Genomic DNA, 23,845 nt, shown 5'->3' on the forward strand with positions numbered 1-23,845 from the left:
TTCTTTTCATGCTAACATATATAATCATCTTCTTTTATTCCATTCTTAATGAAAACAGAGGACAGCTGTTTTCCACATTAAATACGGGAACATTATTAAAAATAAACTCGTCTCTACATTTTACAAAGGTTTATTGTTTCAGACGTTGTTCCCTTTCCCAACAGATTTCTGTTAACTTTGTTCCTAATAAGAGAGAAATAAGCATCTATTGCAAGTACAATAAATAAGGAAATAGAAATAATGAATAAGATGCTAAGTATGGAAAATTTTAATTTACTTTTAGTTGGATGCAATTAGATACTTGTTAAATGCCTACTTGTTAAATACATGTTTAAAATAGTTCCACATACACGTTGGATCATATAAATAAGTACACTTCTAGAAAATTATAAGCTTATGATTTTTAGGACTAGAAAATTAGAATCCAAAAATACATACCCATCATCAGAGCCACTGCAAAGAATTCCCTCCCTCAGAGGAGACCACCTAACATGGAACACTTTCTCTGTATGCCCACTAAACACTTTCAGTGGTTGATCGGAACTGGTGGCCACATAATAGACACGAACATTTTTGTCTTCACAGCCAGTGGCTATCATGTCTCTGAAATATCACCCACGGCACATTAAAAAAATTAAAAGTTTGATATTATTTGTTACTGATAGTTTTTAAATGCACACAGTTCTAACTTCTAAAATGAGAATTTTTTGCTTCCTTAATAAAGTTACACTGAAAACTTACATAAATAAAAACATCATTTACAGCAACTGCTCTAGTACAGAATGAGTTTCTCAATGTTTCCTTTCAATCAGTTGTGTTTTTATTTTATTTATGAGAGATAATGGTACAGTTATTTCTATACATTCTTTTTCAAGATGTCCAGATTCATAACTTTAGTATTTCTCAGACCTTTATATTTTGCAACTATTGGGTCTTAAGACGGGTCCTGAATGGTCCGTGATCGAGATTTGCTTAACTGCTGGTAGGCACGTTATTAATTACTACATGCCCTGACCGCTGGTAAATTTTGTTGTGGTGGGGCTATAAATAGCAATGTTTCCCCCAGAAGTGTGCTTGGAAAGCTCCCTGCAGAACCAGGGTCGTCTCATCTGACAGTAAGTCACATTCCTGGTTTTCCAATTCTCTTTGATGAGATGCTTAACTGTTTGATCCAACAGAATCCTCTGGGAATATAATATGTGGATCTGATCTTTTAATGATCTTGGCTCATTACCTCTAAGAGAGTGAGATAGCTAAGCAACTATCTGTACCCTAGCCATCATGCCTGGAACACTGTTCCCGATGGAATTCGAGGACTAGGCAGGCCTGTGGCATCAGGTACCAGCCAGAACGGTCTCCCCCAAGGAACATCAACAACCGTATAAACAGTCCCCAGGCTTTAAAGGTAAAGAGGGGAAGTTACACGTTTTGGACTCAGCTGTTATCAAAACCTTCTCCAAACTTCAAATTGTTGATTTTTGTCGCATGGGTTGTAATACCTATATTTATTTAACCTTACATGCATAAATACACCAGTTTGTAAACTGCATGCCGATCGATAAATGTGTAGATTACATGTGCCCAAGGCCCGCTGATAAACAGCCTGTTCCTCTATGTGGGAAAATATATTTTGCATAATACAAATATTTACACGTATACACGAGCATATTTCTGTATATATGTCTATGCAGATACATAAAGATAAAATCTTAGAAATGAAAAAATATTCAAAGAAGGTACATACAGATTTCCAAATTATAAATTCAGAAATATCTTATGAATAAACTTTTATAAGTTCAAGGTGTTTTTCACTTATTTCCTAGGATGCTACGTGGAATATAAATACAGAAATTAGAACATTTAGAAAAGATTTTTAAAAATAAAAGTGAGGGCTTCCCTGGTGGTGCAGTGGTTGAGAGTCCGCCTGCCGATGCAGGGGACACGGGTTCGTGCCCCGGTCCGGGAGGATCCCACATGCCGCGGAGCGGATGGGCCCATGAGCCATGGCTGCTGAGCCTGCGCGTCCGGAGCTTGTGCTCCGCAACGGGAGAGGCCACAACAGTGAGAGGCCCGCGTACCGCAAAAAAAAAAAAAAGAATAAAATAAGAGGTCAAGGATTTGGGCTTTAGCAGTTTGTTGTTTGCATTTTCAGGCCACTGAGATGCGAAATACTGTGGAAGAGCTGGTCACGAGCTCATTTTAGAGCCTCTAACCAGGGACCTCCCTGGCAGTCCATGGTTAAGACTTCGCCTTCCAATGCAGTGGGTATGGGTTCAATCCCCAGTCAGGGAGCTAAGATCCCACATGCCTCGGGGCCAAAAAAACCAAAACATAAAGCAGAAGCAATATTGTAATAAATTCAATAAAGATTTTTAAAATGGTCCACATTAAAAAAAATTTTTTTAAATACCTATAACTGTGTAATAAATGCTTCTATATTTACTGGAAGAAACTCATAGATCCATCATTTTGTATAATATGTGATTTGACTCAGAACACAGTGTAATAAGGTTTTAATATTTTAGTATGTATATTTTACGACTCTAATATGGAAAAGCATAATTCACATTGTTTTCACAATATTTAAAGAAAGTTTGAATTTTTAAATATAATTTATATCCCATCAAAGAGAGGTTTGAAACACAAGATTCTTGGAAGTGCAGTGGCTTAAAGGATCAATTTTAGTGGAGGTTTGACTTGGATTAATTTTTAAATCTAAGCTGATCTTTAATGCCAGGCTCTTAAGCAAGGCTGACCTTTCAAAACCATTCTAAGTTCCGTGTCATGGGAAATCACCCAAGGCCGTGGCATTTGCATTAGGTGGAGGCAATGGAAAGTCACGGGGAACAAAATACCATTTGCCCAGATTCCTAAAAAGGGTTCAGAGAAAGGGCCACGTTCCTCAGAAGACACACAGATTGGGCTGATTTCCATGTTTTAGTTAGTCATGTGCTTTTCCTTAAAGTAGCAGGAAATAGCTTGAAAGTAGGAAATCAGTATTTCTAAATCATATAAAAACCTCACGGAATAAAAACAGACGGTTACACATGCAATTACAAGGCTAGGCAAAGGGAATATTACCAAAAAAGAGTCATGAATATTACCTATAGAAATAACATTAAACTTTGTGGCTATTCAAAATCTCTGAAATGTAATTATTACTTGTTTCCGGAAAAAATACTTACCTGTTGTTTTGGCTCCAATCACAACCAAACACTGCAGCTGGATGTTTGTATTTGTGTAGTACTTTACCATCAACTGTTCGAATAATACTGAAATTAAGTATAATATATTAATAGAAAATTACAACAGTCTAAATACATCATTCAAGGGAAGAAAGCCAAAACTGCAAAATTCGAGCATAAGTGTTTTAGGAAAGAGACCTTGTCTGCAAAGCACAAGGAACATTTAAAAGTACTGTGTAAATATTACCAATTATGAGTAAGGATATTTATATCACATAGTATTAATTATGGTAACCCACTGAAACCAATTTAAAGGAGATACATCTTTATTTAGAAACTATTTCTTATATTTTTAATTAGGGAAATACATAGTTTAATACATATATTTTAAAACATATGCATTAGATTTCAGCTTCAAAATTTAACAGTTCAAAATGTATGTTTAAAACAACTCATTTATAGTGTTGGGTGCATGCACTATTACACCAACTGCAAGACATATAATATTTTCATGGCATATTTTAAGTGATACAACTAGAAATTCAGAGGACCCCTTCTCCCAAAACAGATCCTATATACTTTCACTGCAAAAACAAAAGAAGCTCTAATACCCTCCTATTATATTACCATAGTGCAAGGGCTATTGATTCCATTAGGGACACAAAGCTGTGTATAAATTAATGTATTGCAAAGTTTTAAAAGTCTTTGGAAAAGACCCTTTTAAAACATCACTAGGCCCACCAAAACTCTGAGGTTACTGGAGAATGGTGGTGACCTACGCTTCCAAATATTTAGTCATTGACTGTGGTATTTATCAAATAAGTAACGCGCTGAGAATATATGGTAAATCTAATCATGTATCACCTAGTCAAAAAACTCTTACGTACATCTTTCGTATTTTGGTATATATCAATGAGCAAATAGTCATTTTCAAGGGAAAAAAATCACTAACTGTTGTTTCTGAAAATTTTAACTTCTTGGTAAAGATCTTTGGTTTCCATAACTACTGTATTTTCCACTGAAATTAAAAAGTGAGGATGAGAAGATTTTGGGCTGGGTATAGCAAAACCTAAGAGGAGATAAACTTTACTACTTCTCAACAACCGTAAGTGCTTATACTACCTGTCAAAGATGACAATACCTATAGCTATAGGGTAGCACCATTGCATTAAAAACATTTTTTTAACTCAAAGGCAATTCTTCCCTTACATATATTTCTTGGAAGCCTACTTTTTCTTGGGACTCAACAGAATTAAGAAAGCACATATTTCTGAGAAGTTAGTCACTTTCTAAAAATAGGCATTTCCCACAGGCATGATCTTATTCCTCCTTATAAAGCCTTTTTATCCTTTTTTCAATAATAACACCTACTGTGAACAAGTTTCTAGAGCACTTGATACCTCTTTAATCACTTGCGAAACTGAAATACCACTCCCTCAAAATGTGATGAAAATTAGACTCTGTGAAAGTCCTTTAAATTTCTTTGAGACAAGTCACAGTATTCTAGTTAAAATTCGAGTCGTATTTTCATTTAGAAAGAATTAGTGGTTTGTTTATTCTTAAAACATCATTGCATTGTTATTTATTACTGATATATCATAGCAATGTAGCATGTGCCTATGCGGGCTTATAAATAATATTTATGATAGTAGGTAGAGCTGTACAAATGGAATCTCATCGAATATTTTAATGTATGTGCTAACATGATAGAACTGATATTATCAAATGTATCTTTTATAAACCGTGTAATTTCATACATGGTACTTACCAGTAACCATCACCACTGCAGGTTGCTATTCTTTTGGAATCTTTTTGACTCCAGGCAATGCAGAATATTCCATTTTTTCCATGCTTCAAAAAATGTAAAATACCTATCAATAAGAAATAATTCACCCCTTTTTCCTCTTATTTATTTACTTCTTCTAATATTACTTTTCTATTAGGAACTTGCTCTAGATGATTCTACAGAGACACTACTGTCAACAGCAGAAAGCTGAATACACACTTTAAAGAATGTGTGACGGGCTTCCCTGGTGGCGCAGTGGTTGGGAATCTGCCTGCCAATGCAGGGGACACGGGTTCGTGCCCCGGTCCGGGAAGATCCCACATGCCACGGAACAGCAGGGCCCGTGAGCCATGGCTGCTGAGCCTGCACGTCCGGAGCCTGTGCTCTGCAACGGGAGAGGCCACAACAGTGAGAGGCCCGCGTACCGCAAAAAAAAAAAAAAAAAAAAAAAAAAGAATGTGTGACGCTGTCAACACTTAAGAAACAAAACCATTGTTTTAAGACATAAATGGGTGGCTCTATTTCCTTTTTGTGGACACTGGTAAAGAGCCAGAATCTGCTTCCTCAGCCATCTGTAGAATTAAGCTCTGCTTAATAGCTTAATACCTTTTTCTGTAAAAGCCCTTCTGGAGATGGAGATAGTTATCTATCTGCTTTCTAACCCAGTTAGGCTCCTAAAACTACAGTATAAGAGATGCTGCAAGCAGCTGTTATTATTGATTGTTCTTCTAAATTTCAAAATTTTATTTTTATGAAACAAAGAAGCTTTAAGGTTAGTATTATAACAAATCACTCTGTATTTACCTGTACTCTACATTTATCTGTATTCTTGGACTGGGAAAGGGTAAAGGAATACAGTCACAGCTGGTATGATGAGAACTTTTAAAAACACAAAGAATATATTTTATACATAGGAATGTCCTTCATCAACTAGGTAACGGGTGAATAAAGGTTGCAACCAATCCATTTCCAAATTTTGTTTAAAACATTTCAGTTTTATATAGCACTTAAATCGTGGCTGCTCTTAATGGAAGACTAAAGTGACTTTTTATCTGGAGCCTTAAGGCTGTTTTACTAAGGCGGTCTCCAGTTTGCTATTTTTACTTTCCTTGGGGGGTCAAGGTGGGTAGCTTTATAAAGATGAACACAAGAATGGAGGTAGTCTCTATACTCACTCAGTTGAAGGAGGGGAGGTCCTCCATCAGCTGTGTTCGTCCCTGTGAACGGGGCACTTATTGCTCCTTCACGTCCTGCATTTTATTTTGTGAGGCATGTGTAACTTAGTGAACTGAAGCTGGCAGTGTTCATTTTCCCCACATTTATTATCCTAGATGTAAACGGTTTCGATATTGGTCTTAACTATGCTATTGGACCTGGGAAAGACATAAATGGACGTAAGAGACGTCCCTGATGCTCAGGGCTGGGCTGCTGGCATCAGGCTGCACCTGCCAAGCGCTAATAGGAAGATACTTAGTTGAGAGGACGCCAAGATGCTACAAGAAGAAATCGACAGAGCTGACATCCAAGGATAAGATTCTTGAATTAGGTCAAAAGTTTCTTTTCCAGGTTCATCTTTTCTTCTTATATCCTTACTTATTATGGGATACGCATCGTTCTGGTGATGCGGAGGGCAGAGGGCAGGCTGGGGGAGTGCTGAACTGAGAACATTGTTGTTAAGTAGAGAAAGGGAAGGATGACCTGTAGTCCTTTGCCAAAATTTCCTCTTTTGAGAGCAGAATTGCACACTGGTGGTTGGTGAAGTTTCCCTACGGCTCTGCATTTGTCACATAACTTCCGTAAGCCCTGGAAGATCAACGCTACTTGATTTTCAGAGAGAGAACAGTCTTTTGTATAAATGGTTTTAAAGCCTCGATATATAAATAATTATCAAGTAAGTTATATGTTTAATAAACTTCAACAGTAATCATTTGAAATGAATGAAATGTCAAGAGAGTGAGAGACAATCCTAGATGCTGTTCACATTTCCCTCCATTCACAACTAACATACTGTGACGAGAGCATACGTATTTACAAAATATTAACAGAACTCGGGGAAACATGAGATGACAATTTAACTCCAAGCAGAAGGAAAAGTACAATCTGTGACACTACAAGTAGGAAGAGGGGAGCCTTTAGAACTTGTTATGGAAAAATGGAATTTGAGACTTGGAAGGAAGCCTAAGAAATTATATAATCCAACTTCACCATCTTATAAAATGAACAATCAGAAGAGATATGGGGACATATGTATATGTATAACTGATTCACTTTGTTATAAAGCAGAAACTAACACACCATTGTAAAGCAATTATACTTCAATAAAGATGTTAAAAAATAAATAAATAAATGAACAATCAGGTTCAAGGCAATAAAATTATCCTCTCTATGTCAAGAGCTAATCAGTGACAAAACTGGGACTATAATTTGGGTCTCGGTTCTGAGTCTAGTCTTTTTCCAACTTTTGAATATTTGCCTAGACAATTTTGTGGAAGGTGACCCAAAATTCCTTTGAACCTCTAATGCAACTCTAGGTGAATTTTTATATCTTAGACTCAGCTACATTTTTAAGAATTCATTTTAGCACGTGCATGTCCTCTTGAATTTTCTTCTAATTAAAAGACTACAATGCCACCTGGTGACTAACTAATAAATTAAGAGAGGAAAGCATTTAAAAAACGTGAAGCCATATAAGACATTATGTTATTCGACTAGCAATAAATACATCTTACCTCATTAAATCGTTGTACGATTTTGCCCTTTTTAATATCCCAAATAAAAGCACCATTTCGAGAAGTTGCTCCAGCAATACAATTTAAATCACCTTAGGAAACAATTTGTTAGACATTATATGAAATGTTTGCCACAAATGTAATTCTTTTCAAAAATGTAATTTTTGAAAAAGTAAGACTTGAGTTTGCAAAGTGGCTCTTTTTTTTAAATAATGAAAATTATCAAATGTATGCAAATATAGAAAGAACAGTATAATGCATGAATCCATCATACAATTTCAACAATTATCAAAATATGGTCAATCTTATTTTGTCTATAGCCCCCTTCTGGATTTCTTTGGAGCAAATCTCTAACATTGTATTCTTTCATCAATAAATACTTGAGGATGGATGTCTAAAATACAGGAACTCTTTTATTAACGTGACCAAACTACTACAATCACAAATAGAAAAAATATCAAAAATTCCTCAATATTATTACATATCTAGTCAGTATTTACATTTTTCTGACCATCTAGTAATTTTTTTAATGGTTAGGAAAGTATTTCTCTAAGCAGGACGCATGAAAAAATTTATTTTCTCCATCAAAGACATAAACAATGCTCTTTGTTCTTAAGAAGTTAAAAAAATCTGTTAAAATCGAACTGCAGCTAAGTTAGTAGCTGGTCTTGAATTTTTTGCAAGGCAGTCAAAGAAGAGGTTTGCTCCATTAGAAGAAAGAAATAGCTGTTATCTGCCTCCTAGGAGTAAAAATATGGAGGAATTATTTTGTGATAAATGACTATAAATACTAAAAGAAAAGGCCTCACCATTTTTTTCTAGGGTTTTCATTCTGCTACCCTTTTAGTGCTCTGAAATTATTGGGGGAAAGTTTCCATATTTATATGCACTTCTAAAAATTTTCCTGTGATATCTACTCTAAAAATAAAGGAAATTTTGCAATCATCTATAACCTACTCTACTTCCATCCAGTGTCAACCTTTGCTAATCTTTTAAGTTTCATCCATATTTACCTAACAATAGTGATTCATCAGTAATCACACTGCAAAAAGTGGCAGAATTTCCATTTTCCAACATTTTTATTTTCTTAAGGCAAATTCTCAATGTAGAGAGTGAAATAAACTTTAAGTAAGATTCGGCCTTCTGTGTTATGATTTGAAACAATGGTTTTCACAGTCACAATTTCTATTCAAGCTTTAGGTTTGAGGCTTGAATACGTTTTGTAGAAGGAAGAATGATCAGCTCATTGCTGTTACAGTGTCACTGCCCTGGCGGCCCAATACCTGTATCTCAACCCAGCAGGCCCTGCTGTGACCATGCAAACTACCATGACTAAGAGCACAGGCTTAAACATCAAACTGACAAGGGTTCAAATCTTGACTCCACCACTACTCCACATGTATATAATCTTGGGTAAGTTCCTCAACCTCTCTGACCTCAGATCCTCTTTAATAAATGTTGGCTCTCACAATCGCAAGTAAAATGAAGATGGAGGTGAAGAAGGGAGCAGAAAAGAGTGCTAGTTCTTTTTGTTCCTTACTTCTTAATTAGTGAAGTAACATTTTTTCCCAATTAGCTTTGGATCTATAATGGCACTAAGTATGTTCTGCTTCAGAGAACAGCTGCTGTCATTAAGACTTGTAAGTAAAACCTTCTTCTAGATCTTCTCATGGCAGGAGATAAGGGATACAAAAACAGTAGTTCTTTACCTTTTTTGTATCATGGACTTCTCTGAAAATCTGATAGCTGTGATAATCTTTGACAGATATAGGAACATGCACACATATGCTAAAAATTATGCATAAAATTCCAAGAGATTCCCACATTCTCTGAAGACATCAAAACCCTGACAGCCCATATATTCAGGGCTAAAAATCTCTGTGCACAAGGAGATAAGCTAAAAAATAAGCTATATCTTGGTTATAAGTGGGTTTTAAATTAATATGTTAGTATTAGGACAAATAAGTAAAGCATTCTACATAGTTATAAAGTGAAAAATTCATTTTAAGTGTGTAAAATTATTTATTACAGGAAGAAAATGTTTTGGGAGAAAATGTCAGAGGTTTCATAGGACATCTCTTTTTTACATACAGGAAGGTATAAAGGTAGCATCATTCTGAGATCAAAGAAAAGACCCAATTATAGCATAAAAGTTCTTCAATATTACCAAAGCAGAGTTTATATAGAATCACATGCTCATAATTAAACTGTGATGATATATAATCATTCATATTCACAAAACATGTATCAGAGACAGGTATTATAATTTTTAGAAAATACATGTTTTATTTTCATATATTTCATTCACATGAAAATTTTAAGGAAAACTTCTATAATGTAAAATTCACTACACCTTTTTAGGCATATCTATACAAAGGCAACTAAAACTAGATGGGTCAGTATCATCCTGATTTACTGTGGCTTTTCTATATGACTATGTCATACAGAAGGGCCCAGAAATCAATGTGCTTGTGCAGGTAGTCTATTCTAAAACCCACAAAAACTGCACCAACAACTATGTTGGTACTAATCTGCCTCCACAATCATTTAGAGTAAGATGGCACTGTGAGGAAGAAGATAATACAAATGAAAATAAAGGTTAGGAAAGTTGGGCTTCCCTGGTGGCGCAGTGGCTGAGAGTCCGCCTGCCGATGCAGGGGACACGGGTTCGTGCCCCAGTCTGGGAAGATCCCACATGCCGCGGAGTGGCTGCGCCTGTGAGCCATGGCCGCTGAGCCTGCGCGTCCAGAGCCTGTGCTCCACAACAGGAGAGGCCACAACAGTGGGAGGCCCGCGTACCGCAAAAAAAAAAAAAGTTAGGAAAGTCATTTAATTGTATTTCTGATTTTAATAAAATACTTCTTACCTGGAGCCCATGAAAGGGAATAAACAACCCCTTCATTCCCTGGGGAAGTGTACACTGCCGTCAGTGTGTTTATATCCCAGACTTTTATTGTGCCGTCAAATGAAGCGGTTGCTAAAAGATTGGGATCATCAGGTTTGAATTTGCAGTCAAAGATAGTTTCCACGTGACCCTAGGAATGCAGCATAAAAAAACATAGCACAAACCCAGACAAAATGTGAGTCCTCAGCAGGGTTGTATTCTATTTTACACAGAGGCTTAATGATCATGAGAACAGAAGTTCGTAGACTCATAGAATTATTATGACTCCATAATAGAAATAAATCTTAGAAAACACTTAATACAACCTTGCTCATTTCATGAATGAGAACAAGAAAGCTCAGAGTAACTGGCAGAGGTGGACTTCTCCTTCCTTCTGAAAGTATATTCTATTTCTCATTTTGCTTCCAAAATATACTACAACTATGTGATTTTCCACTATACAAAGGAGTAACGTGGCCCACACAATAATGGGAAAACTACCAAATGCACAGTAATCCTGATAAGCTAAACAGACATTAATATTTAAAGAAGTTTAATGTTTATAATGTCTACAACTAAATAATTTTAATAGTTCTATACATTTTTCTAAAATGTTTCAATCAACCAAGATAAAGTCCTAATATATGATTCTCTATGAAAATAATTTTAGAATATCATCAATAATACATAAGTAAAAGTAAACATCATTTTATACACAAAATAAGTATTGTGTATAAAAGAATGACCACAGACATACCAAGTCCCTAAGAAAATCCCACTTCTTAGCTCCCATATCATAAAGTCCAACTCCACCATCCAAGAAACAGCACACTGCGTGACCAGGAGGAACAGAAAATGCTTGATTCTGTGTCAAAGTTGGGGGTGGTACTGCTTCACTCGTTGAGGATGTATAATGATTTTTGGTTGGGGACTGGATTGAAACTAGAAAAGAAAAAAATAAATAAACAAGTAAACATTTATGCCAGTATCTTCCCATAGGCTGGAATGAAACCACAGGATTTAATTTACAAAGATGCTCTTTGTTTTCTTTTATCCAGAATTTATATCAGTAAACTCTTAAGCAATGATCAGATTTTCTGCCACAGGAGTACTTTAGCAGCATTTCCCATATTATATATTTATATACACAAAATGGGATATTATTTTGAAAAGAGGTGTATAGAAGTGCAAGGGGTGCAAAATGAATGAAAATTAGTTTCTGAGGAATCACAATATGTGATGAATATTTGGTTTCTTATTGTCCCATAAATTAAAGCACAGTACGATTATTTCTGAATTAAAATTTTCTTTCAAAGTGCGGATGTAATAACTTACTTCTTCCTCTATATAAGCAAACACACACACATGTGAACTTTTTTCTTTTAAAACTAATAACTCTCTTCCACTAATTTTCAATCCAATGAAAATAATTATTTTTGAGATTATTTATAATTCACTTTAATTTAGCACCCAAATTAAGAATTACAACTGTCTGATATACATTTGCATCTTAATTTCTCTCTTCTTCCTCAATTTTTACTGTTCATAGACTTTCAATTCTCCAACTTTCAATTACATAAATGTCGCCTTGTTCAGTTATTTTCTTTGTATTCTTTATCACATATTTTGTCTTCTTTCAAAAAAGCTTTTCCTTAGAACATAAATATACTCTTGTAAATATAATTCAAAATAATGATACCACCATAAATTATTAGACCAATCTAGATTAATTACACACTGGTATATAAATACTTCCCAGAATATTGTCTTTTTTGATTCAAATATAATAAAGTCTTCCTTATTGCGTTCATTAGGATAATACTCATTTCGTAGAATCAGAGAACGACAGGCAGTCCAAACGAGAATGAACCATTAATAACAAAAGAAGCATTCGGTTCAACGAAATTTTGCTGAAAGTTTGGTTAAAATTAATATAATCCATGACTGTTTTCTAATATTTTAATTTGTTGATATTATAGGTGGCTTTGATACCCTTTATGCTCCTATCTATCCATAATTCATCTTTTTTCCCAGAATTTGATGATTATGTCTACATTTAAAGTTTTTCATTTTTACATAATTTTTCTTACTCCACACTTTCTGTTACATTAAAAAATTGGGAGAAAAAACTAACTATCAACAACCTGAAAGGGATGACTGAAAAATGACAAAATCAGTATGTGCTTCTTTATATTTCCTGATTTTTCTCTAATGGGCCTGGACCACTTTTGCAATAAGAAAAAAATAAGGAAGAAAAGAACCTACGATATTTCAGTCATCTTACGAGATGGGTGTTCACAGCAAATAAACAAAGAAAAAAATAGTTCCAAAAAATGCAGGATACATAAACAATATGCCAGTCCCCAGCATACTATCAATACTTCTCCAGTCCTAATGCTTCTAGACCCTCCAGTTTCCAGGATTTAGAAGTATTAGGAAAAACTTAAATTTGTGAAAAGACTGGAGGTTCAAATACAGAGATTTTCTACTACTCGCCATTGCCCACAAAATTAGATACTAAATTTGCTAACCAAAACAACATTATTTTGAACAGGCCTCACTAATTATTTAGTATATCATAGACAGTAGTGAGTAAGGAGGAATCAATAACTCTAGGTTGTTCCAGCACTAAACTCTTTTCCTCAAGTTTTTTTATGATCCACACAGAAATAAAAGAAACACTACCAACCATGCAGAGTAACCAGTTGACTTAAATAGGAAGTCAATTTCTTTTCCCTCATATTTAGGAAAAATTCTAATTCTAAACCTCCCCTCCATACTTCAGATTTTTCTTTTATACCTTAAATGTATTTCATAATTTTTTCTTAATCATAGAAGTAATAAAAGGTAATTAGAAAAAAAACACAAAAATAAATGAAGAACATCTATAATACTAACTACCAATCCTGCGACAAACATGCAATGCATTCAAACATGGAATATATATTCTAGATCCTACATTTCCAATGTTTAGGTTATTTTAACTTTGCTATAAACCATATAGATTGTAAAAGAGTCATGTTTAAAACAAAGTCCCCTAGTTCAGACCAATTTTATTTAATCCCATCACTCTTGATATTTTTCATTTTCATCAATATCATTGTTTCATTTTCCCCATGTAGATTTGAGATTATCTTAATATCCTCATTTAATAGCATTTTTAAATGTAACTTTGCTCTAAATATTTTCAATTTAGCAATATTAGATGTTGTGTGGCTTTGATGGTACCTTTAGCACGTATATTGTCAAAGGCTATTTTTTTAAATTTGCTTTTCAGTAGCAGTATTTGATACGTTTATATCATTATATCACTCATTTTATTGGATAGCAGCAAGTACGATATTTTAAAATATCAAATTTTGATATTTTTACTTACATTTCTTCCTTGGAGGAGAATTCAGTACATGTAAGCAGTGAAACCCTGTTTTCTTTAATTTAAAATTATCAACAGGTGTTGCTCTAGAAACATTCCAAACGCGCAAAACACCCACTTGAGAATCTAGTCAGATCAAGAAAAAAGCATTATATTAACAAATTTTATTTGAAACATAAAATGCCTAGATATAAAAGTAATAACAAAATTTCAACTTGCCAGATTTTTAGCACCACTTACTGACATTCTTCACACAGTAATATTATATCATAATACAAAGAAACAGCCGAAGTTATATTCATCCTTTCCATTTTTGGCACGTTTTGCCTTTTTTTTTTCTGTTCCAAATCCCTTTCTTGGGTGAGAGACTGCCTGCCTTGGGAGCTTCCCCGACAAAGATCATTATGACAATGTGACCACAAAAAAGCACCCCAGGGACACACTTGCTCTAGGAAAGCCAGCCACAGAAAACTTTCCACCTCTACCATTAAGTAATCCTTCACCTTTCGAAATGTTTGTAAACTGCTTCCTTGCTCACTTGCAGCCAAAGACTGCCTGATATACCTGAAGATTCATTAGAAAGCCCCCTCCTTTGAAAAATCCTACCTTAATAAGCTACTCTGGAAACAGTCTGGCAGTTCCTCAAATGATTAAACGCAGAGTCACCATATGACCCAAAAATTGCACTCCTGCATATACACCCAACCGAATTACAGACATGTGTCCCCATAAAGCCTGCACACAAATGTTCACAGCAGCATTCATACCCACACAAAAGTGGAAACAAGCTAAATGTCTATCAGCTGATAAATGGATAAACAAAACCTGGCATATCCATATAATGGAATATTATTCATCTATAAAAAGGAATGAAATACTCATCCATGCTACATCATGGATGAACCTTGAAAACTGTATGTGAAGTCAAAGAAGCCAGACATAAAAGGCCACATGTTGAATGACTCTGCTTCTATGAAACGTCCAGAACAGGCAAATCCACCAAAAGAGAAAGCAGATTAGTGGTTTATGTACACACACGAGTGACTAAGGGGTGTAGAGGGTGTAATGAAGAGTGACTCGCGGATGGGTACAGGGTTTATTAGGGGGATGAGGAAACGCTCTGGAGTTCAATGATGCTAATGGTCGTGGAACTCTGGACACAGAAACCACTACACTGTACACTTTAAGTGTACACAGTGAGTTTTTATGGTATGTGAATCTCAGGTCAATAATAATGATAATAATAATAATAGATATATTATTATGAATATGTATCTATCATTAATTATATCCTGTGAAATTAAAGGCAATGAAGATACACCAATAAGAATCCATCTACTCCTATGTGCAGTTTAACTGCTTAAAGAAGTAAAGACTTCTTTAAAAATGTTGAAAAGATAGACTCTTTGTCTTTCATTTTACACTTAGCAAATATGGGAAGTGTTTACACAGCAGCTGAAAGTGCTGTCTCCAGAGACCGCTCTCTCTCTGAAGCTAAGTAAACGGCCAAAGTAGAGTCATTTGATTCCTAATTACTATTTTAAATTCCCCACCTTCCCATTCCCCATCACTTCTTAGTTTTGCTAATTCTCTTATGATTAGGAAATCATGACTGTCAAAATCCTGAGTGAGGCTCACAGACTCTTCATCCAGATAACCTGTTTTTCTAGCCAGTATTTTTACTGTCACCCTGCCATGGCTGAAATAGAACTGCCTTTGTCTTTTGTATACACACAAACACAGACATGCACACATGTGTGTACATATATGACATATTCCAATGTTACCAGAAACCTGGAAAACTGGGCCTTCTTTTCATTTTTATTTGTCATTGTGTTAATGATGCACTGTATAAATAAAAGTAAGCGAGGTATTTACTATAATAATAATGTTTGAGATATTAATAAGTTTTACACAAAATTAACCAATAAAAGTACAATTTCCCTGATTCAATTAAAGAATATACACATATTTAAACCTCTGGGAGTAGGGTAAAGTTACCTCCAGTTATAAACATGCCAGGAGCACTGGGAACCCAGGCCAAGCATTGCACAGAAGCTACTGCACTGGGAAAATTAAATGTTGTTATGCAACAAAGTGATTCCGAATCTATTAGGCGAATTCCACGATGCAAATTAGCCACTAGGAGGTAATCAGTAGACAGTGGGTCCCATTCCAGGGCTGTAACGGGATCCTCCTCGTCGGTCCCTTCAAGAGATTCAGGTCTCATAACATGCTTCTGACTTTTATTACCTATTAAAATGTAAAGAGCATGATTTTCAACAAAATTTCCAAAATAAGATTAATCATTGAGATCACATGAACTTTCTCCTTGCATACCAGTGATCTCTGAGACTCCTGGGAATACAAGTCTGGCATTTCTATGCAGAAGTCATAACTGACAAGGGAATGCAGGGGAATTAGAGTTTGTCCTAAGGATGAAAGTCGTACTGGACTGCTTTGCTTTGGCAATCCCCAGTACCCTGTATGTTTTTCTATTTGTTACTGAAAAGCTGTAAGAAAAAGACGTAGGAAAATAATATACATCATCTTGTCATCAACTACAGTTTCACTGAGTTACAACAGCATAGGAATAGGGAAGTGTTTACCGAAGTGAAGAACATCGTGTTCTGACTAAAAGCACAGACTTTGGAAGGCTGCCTGGGTCCAGATCCTAGTCCCAAGATACTTAATCTCTGTGCGCTCAGTTTTTTATTTTACAGTGGAGAACAGAACGATACCAGAGTTTGTTTGTTTTTTTAAGAGTAAACGAGTTAGGTGCTTGAAGTGCTTCGAACAGTGGGGCATACGATAAACAGCATACCAATGTTTATTGTCATCCGACCTCATTCATCCTATCACTTGTCATACCATAATTCACTCCTGGCTACCAGAACAAAGAGGCAGCCAGAAAAACAGGGAGGTGAAACAAGTGAAGTAAGTGATGAAAAGGATCAGCAAACAATCCTCTTATTTCTTCCAAAATATATACACACTGGCGATACAGAAAAAAAGGCCTTTGCTAACGCACCAAAGGGGACTCCAATTAAACAGTTCTCTCATTCACAAAAGAAAGGCAGTGAAACACTAAGTTTACAGATTACAACCTTAACAGAAGTACCAATTATTCCTAAGTACTGTAAACTTTGAAGAAGTTTTTATTTTAAAAATAACACTATTGGGCTTCCCTGGTGGCGCAGTGGTTGAGAGTCCACCTGCCGATGCAGGGGACACGGGTTCATACCCCAGTCCGGGAAGATCCCACATGCCGCGGAGCGGCTGGGCCCGTGAGCCATGGCGGCTGAGCCTGCGCGTCCGGAGCCTGTGCTCCGCAACGGGAGAGGCCACAGCAGTGAGAGGCCCGCGTACCGCAAAAAAAAAAAGCGGGGGGGGGGGGAATTTGGACACAGAGACACACGTACGCAGGAGGAATGCCCTGGGGAGACTGGCATTATGCTACCCCAAGGTAAGGAACCACCAGAAGCTAAGAGAGAGGCCTGGAACAGATCCTTCCCTGGAGCCTGCAGAGGGCCTTGCCAGACACCTTGATTTTGTACTTTTGGCCTCTAGAATTGTAAGATGATAAATTTTCTAAGAGTTCTCATCACAAGGAAAAAATTTATTATTTTCTTTTTCCTTCTATTGTATCTGTATGAGATGACGATGCTCACTAAGCTTATTATGGGAATCTTTTCACAAGATTTGTAAATCAAACCGTCATGCTGTACACATTAAACTCATGCAGTGATGTATGCCAGTTCTATCTCAATAAGACAAAAAAAATTCTGTTGTTCTAAGCCCTCCAGTTTGTGGTACTTTGTCGGGGCAGCCCTATCAAACTAATACATGGGTGGATCCAGAAAAATAGCACTTGATGATGCGGGCACAGATGCCCAAATTACTTTGGTTAACAGCCGGGTGATTGAGTTATGGGAAAACAGTGGCTTCTTCTGGAAGTCACACAGGCCAGACTGTTGAAATATTATACTTTCTACCCTCACATAAACCTAAACAGAAAAGTGCAGGAGGCCTTATTTTCCTGCCTATCCTTTCTATGCCAAAATAAGCATATAACGTCTCAGTGTTTCAGAGCTTAGACACATAATACTATGTCTCAATGTCTTAACAGATTAAAACCTTCAAAAACGCCCAATAACAGCAATAAAGCAAGAAAAGAAAGCCCTAGTCAATGAAAAAGGAGATGGTCACAATGACAAATTACAAAATATGAAAAATACCCAAAATGAAATATGGACCAGAATAAGGGCACATCTCCACTATTCTCCTCTGAACTCAGGCAGCACAGATTCTGCAAGATGCAAGTGTAACGATCCCCATGAAATCTCTGGGTGTGGGCCAGCCAGAGGGAGATATGGGGAGTGTCCCTACATACACCCCAGAGGGCAGAGAGGCAAGAGGAGGAGGGCAGGACCTGCTCACAGGGCAGGTCTTTACTGTCCCAAAATCACCTCCCAGGTGCTGAGGAGGATGAAGAATAGAGGAGGGAGAGGAAGTGGTATTTACCTGATTGGCACAGAGCAAGTCTGCAAATTATGTCACTTAACTGTGAGCCTCAGGGACCAACTATAACCAGAATCTGCTCCCAATGCAGAGAATGGAACAGATTGGGTGAGGGCACTTGAGATGACAAATCCAAAGGAAGCAAAGAACTGGTCCCTCCCCATTCTACTCTAAACAGATGACACTTTCCCCGTGTTAAATCAGTGCAACCAGAAGGGGCAAGCGGATGTGTACAAGGAGCACAGAGGGGAGGTGTAAAGAAGCACACAGACAGTTATTCTCACCTTTCTTAAAAATGTATATAATAGATCTTCTTTAAAATGTATTTAAAGGGCTTTCCTGGTGGCGCAGTGGTTGAGAGTCCACCTGCCGATGCAGGGGACTCGGGTTCGTGCCCCGGTCCGGGAAGGTCCCACATACCGCGGAGCAGCTGGGCCCTTGAGCCATGGCCGCTGAGCCTGCGCGTCCGGAGCCTGTGCTCCGCAACGGGAGAGGCCACAACAGTGAGAGGCCCGTGTACCACCAAAAAATAAAAGGATTTGAAATAAAATGGTCCGATGGATAAAGATGATGTGGCACATATATATATAATGGAATATTACTCAGCCATAAAAAGAAATGAAACTGAATTATTTGTAGTGAGGTGGATGGACCTAGAGTCTGTCATGCAGAGTGAAGTAAGTCAGTAAGAGAAAAACAAATACCGTATGCTAACACATATATATGGAATCTAAGAAAAAATAAATGTCATGAAGAACCTAGGGGTAAGACGGGAATAAAGACACAGACCTACTAGAGAATGGACTTGAGGATATGGGGAGGGGGAAGGGTAAGCTGGGATGAAGTGAAAGAGTGGCATGGACATATGTACACTACCAAGCGTAAAATAGATAGCTAGTGGGAAGCAGCCGCATAGCACAGGGAGATCAGCTCGGTGCTTTGTGACCACCTAGAGGGGTGGGATAGGGAGGGTGGGAGGGAGGGAGACGCAAGAGGGAGGAGATATGGGAACATATGTATTCTGATTCACTTTGTTATAAAGCAGAAACTAACACACCATTGTAAAGCAATTATACTCCAATAAAGATGTGAAAAAAATAATATAAAATAAAAATAAAAAATAAAGTGTTAAAAAAATTAAGAAAGAAAAGATTTATTTGGATGTTCACTGTTTCTTCTGTTCAATTTCAATTTCTTCTTTCTTCTATTAATTTCAGATAAGTTGAATGTAATATGCCTTGTGAAAGTAGTTATTCTAATCCTGAAACAGCACTTTCATCCATCTACCTAGTGAACCAGGAGTCACATCCATCAACAGAGATACCAGATGGCTAAAAGCACATCTTTCAAATGTCAGCAGTGCTTACTTATAAGTGGAGAACTGTTCATCTAATTTTTCAATTTTTATTATATATTTTGTTATTGTTTAAATTTAAAAAATAAACATAAACTAATTTCTCAGACCTTTCCACTGAGCCATGTTAATTAACTAATCGGGCTACAAGGAGTTATTTTTCCTTTTTATCCCAAGTTCAAACTCTTTGCTAAGGAGCTGTGACAACTAAATGGTATTACAGAATCAGGTGGGAAAATACTTTTGAGTAGTATTAGTAAGTTATTATATAATCCAGCTGTAGGTCCTTTGTCATTCAGGCCATTTTCTTAGTAAATGTGCAGAATGAAACAACTGACTTTAAAAAGTAAAAATGCAGGACAAATGCCTGACAGGGGTTAACTCAAAGTAAAATCTGCAGAGCTGAGTTAAATATACTATGATGTCTTACAAATAAGATTTATTTCCAATGGTTACTTGGAATTGGCATAGTGCTGGATAATATTTGCACAACTATTATTTTAAAATTAAAATACTGTTAACTTTCTATGCTGTGTAAATAAGAAATTATATATGCTGAGAAAAATAAAATTTAAGAGACCTGACTAGTAAAATTCTTACCTGGTTGAAAAATTGATAGACTTCCATCAATATGACCAAAGACAACTTTCCCCTTTTTTTGGGTATGCCATCTGAATATACAGATATCAGACAGGAAGCTATGGGCTTCTTTGTGCACAGTCACGCCACTGTCTGGTCCTGAGATGGTCCAGATGAACAGTGGGCCTCTCTGGGAAGCAAACGCCACTGTGTCATCTGCATTCCAGCACCAGCTGAGAGAGGCAGGCGTCCCTGGAATAAATTAAATACAAATACACAGTAGAGAAACATGGCATAAGATCGTACTGTTAAATGTTATTTGCATCCTACCTTTCTAAAACAACTAAAATACAAGACTGTGTTCATTATTAAAAAATATTACCTTCTTACTTGGAAATTTGATTTATAAAGTAACCCTAAAGACTGCAGGGAATGTATGCAGGGTACTTCTATGATGAAAAAGTACCTAGTTTCTGGTTTAAAACTACTAATATGATCATATGCTTCACATACTCAAAGAAATGTATAGAGTTCTTTCTTTCTTTCAGAAAACTATATATTAAAGCAATAAATTCTTACTGAGTTTTTGTGTATAAGACCTGCTTTAGGCGTTCTAGGTATACAAGTTAATATAGGAGACAATTCCTGCTTTAAAGGATCTTAAGTATAACTTGGGGAGATAAGGATTACTTTTATGAAAAGTTGCATGCTACTAAAAGGATTTAATAACAACAAAATTAACACTACAAACTACTTCTTATCAGGAGTTGGATTTAAGTCTTAGTTTTGCCTCGAATGATCTAAACAAGCCACTTTACCTCTCTGTAAACCTGTTTCCTCACATAAAATAGACATGACTAAAAACAGCTGACCACCTGTTTCACATGAAAGTTAGGGCAAGAAAAAATAATGATGTATGTAAAAATCCTTTTTAAACTAAAAGACAAAATACGAAACTTAACTGTTAATCTCCTGTTATTGTGATCAAATAAATGAGATGAAATAAATGTTATGGTAAATTTATGACTCAGGAGACAGATTGTGAATCTCCCGACATAGAATCGGAATCATCAAACTGAATATGCATATCAGATCGTGTGGAGTTAGGGCCCAGGAATCTATTTTTAACAAGGTTCTCCAAATGATTTTTATGTGTATAAGGGTTTCTGACTGTTTGGGCTACTGCCCTGGAAAGAAACTGGATTTGAATTACACCTTGAAGGAACAGCAGAGTTTCAATACGTGGGTCAAGAAGTATTTCCCAGGAAGAGGAAATGCTATGAACAAAGACACAGAGTTGAAAGTTGTTCATTGACCATAAATTCAATTTGTGTCAGCAGCCTACAATGTGCCAAGAGGCAGAAGCTAAAGCTGATTCACTTGGTTATAAAGCAGAAACAAACACACCACTGTAAAGCAATTATACTCCGATAAAGATGTTAAAAAAAAAGAGAGGAAAAAAAAACTGTTTCAGGGCTTGACATACAATGGGAACTCCATAAATACTCACTGAATAAATGAATGAGTACATAAATAAGGCCAATAAAAAAGCTGTTTGGTTTTCGGATACATTAACAGAAGTAGAATTTCCCCAATAAGGGATAAGGCATGCTGTGTGGGTCAAACCACCACAGTCCGCTTGAAGGAAGCCACTGGAATGATGGCTCTCGGAATGTGTGTTTTGAGAAGCACAGCAAGGAAGAGAAAGGACCAGAAACGATGTCATGTAGTTATAATAGAAAACACTGCTATACTGGCTTGTCACACGCAAGCACTTCTAAGAGCTCTACAAATATCCTCTCATTTAATTCTTCCAACAATATTCTGAGATAGGCAGGTAGTATTATTCTCCACTGTTAACAGTTTGTTTTTTTTTTCTGAAAGTGTATTATTAAGTGTGACATTTTTCAGGTTGGTGACAATTTTTTAACCTTTTACATTTAAACAAAGTAATACTCATTTTCTTTTAAGTGACATTTTTAATATTAAGAAAAAAGAATGATGAAGTAAAAAGAATACAGAGGCATGTTCAAGTTCAACAGCCGGATGTGGAAGTTCTAATTTTTTTTTTTTTTAAGTTGACAATGCAAACTTCTACTCTGTTTAAACTGGATTCTGAAAAGAAAAAAAGGAGTCTACACCATTTCAAAGGGGATTATTTTAAATAAAAATGACCAAAAATATTCATAATTTTTGCAAATATCAAAACTTTCAATCTTCAAATTAAGATCTTTGAAAACAACATGAGGAATTTACTCTGAAATTTTTCAGAAAAAGGAAAAATATATAAAATTGATCAAATTGTTACCACAATTATTTAATCATTCTACACATGTTAATGAAAAAGTCTTATTTAATTGCATATTCAGTGGCAAAGGAAGCTATGGTGCACACAGCTGAACAAAAACCTCTTCCACAATGAATGGATGTGATGCATATGGTGTTTGATGACAGATCAGTGGACAAACTAGGTAATGATACCATAATATGCTGTCTAATCTGTCCTGCATAACATTTAGAAAATGTTATTATGCAGTTATAGTCTAGTATAGATTTTGTGTGACAACTTTATAAGCACAATGGCATTGTATAACATTTTTAGTTTATGTCACATAAAATATGGAAAGAATTTTAAGGAGTATTTATTGTGTTATTTAAAATTAATCTCACACAAAGCTGTATTTAAAGTATTGGGAAAGTGCACTGTAGATCAATATAAACAATACTGGTAAAACCGTAGGATCTGTGATTGGTGGAGAAATGGCTTTGACCAGAAAAACATGAAATCTTGATTGAGGCTATTAATCACTGTTTATACACCACAAAGCTTTGCACCAAACCTAATTTGGCTTTTTCTCATTGGAGTATTGAAAACCTTAAGGAAAACTGTTACTTACATTAATGGAAGCTCACTGAATAGATGACTTTTGAAAAGATTTTTCTCAGAGATTGAAGCAAACTACTCACTGTCTAATACTGAAATTCACTGGTCGCTGCAAGTGAAAATAATAAGCAGTGTATATGAACCTGGGAAGGAGATGCTCATTTTCATAGCTGAAAATATTTTTTAGGACGAAAGTTACATAACAAAATTGGTGTATTTTTCTGGTGTTTTCAGCATTCCTAACGACCTAAATTTGGAAAGACAAGGGAAAAGCCATACTCAATCTATGTCGAACATATCCAAAGCTTCCAAAAGGCATCATTATTGTTATATTGGAAGCAAGATTTAAATACAATTGCCTATGACTTCTCAATATTGTTGTTACACACTGAAAAGAATATTATAAAGAAACTCTGTGAAAAGTAAAGTTTGTGACACTGTCACATCTCAGTTTACTATCTCAAAGTTACAACCAGTACTTTTTAGAGAAAAGGCTGAATATGGAAAATATATCCAGCAGTAGCTTTCAAAAACATAATCGGTAATTGAG

At 35.9% G+C, this 23,845-nt stretch overlaps 1 protein-coding gene across 2 annotated transcripts in view; it reads right to left on the reverse strand.

Moving 5' to 3' along the window:
* WDR17 (WD repeat domain 17) overlaps positions 1-23,845 on the reverse strand; it is a 65,967-nt gene that overhangs the window by 27,855 nt on the left and 14,267 nt on the right. For both annotated transcript variants that reach the window (XM_060085961.1, XM_060085962.1), the window contains exons 4-12: positions 20,433-20,663; positions 15,959-16,210; positions 13,961-14,083; positions 11,342-11,526; positions 10,567-10,735; positions 7,701-7,792; positions 4,954-5,036; positions 3,186-3,272; positions 439-603 (exon numbers count right to left, since the gene is read on the reverse strand). In XM_060085961.1, the coding sequence (XP_059941944.1) occupies positions 439-603; positions 3,186-3,272; positions 4,954-5,036; positions 7,701-7,792; positions 10,567-10,735; positions 11,342-11,526; positions 13,961-14,083; positions 15,959-16,210; positions 20,433-20,663 (1,387 nt within the window). The remainder of the gene's footprint in view (positions 1-438; positions 604-3,185; positions 3,273-4,953; positions 5,037-7,700; positions 7,793-10,566; positions 10,736-11,341; positions 11,527-13,960; positions 14,084-15,958; positions 16,211-20,432; positions 20,664-23,845) is intronic.

Source organism: Mesoplodon densirostris, chromosome 20 (assembly GCF_025265405.1).
Source record: "Mesoplodon densirostris isolate mMesDen1 chromosome 20, mMesDen1 primary haplotype, whole genome shotgun sequence".
Classification (NCBI taxonomy): domain Eukaryota; kingdom Metazoa; phylum Chordata; class Mammalia; order Artiodactyla; family Ziphiidae; genus Mesoplodon; species Mesoplodon densirostris.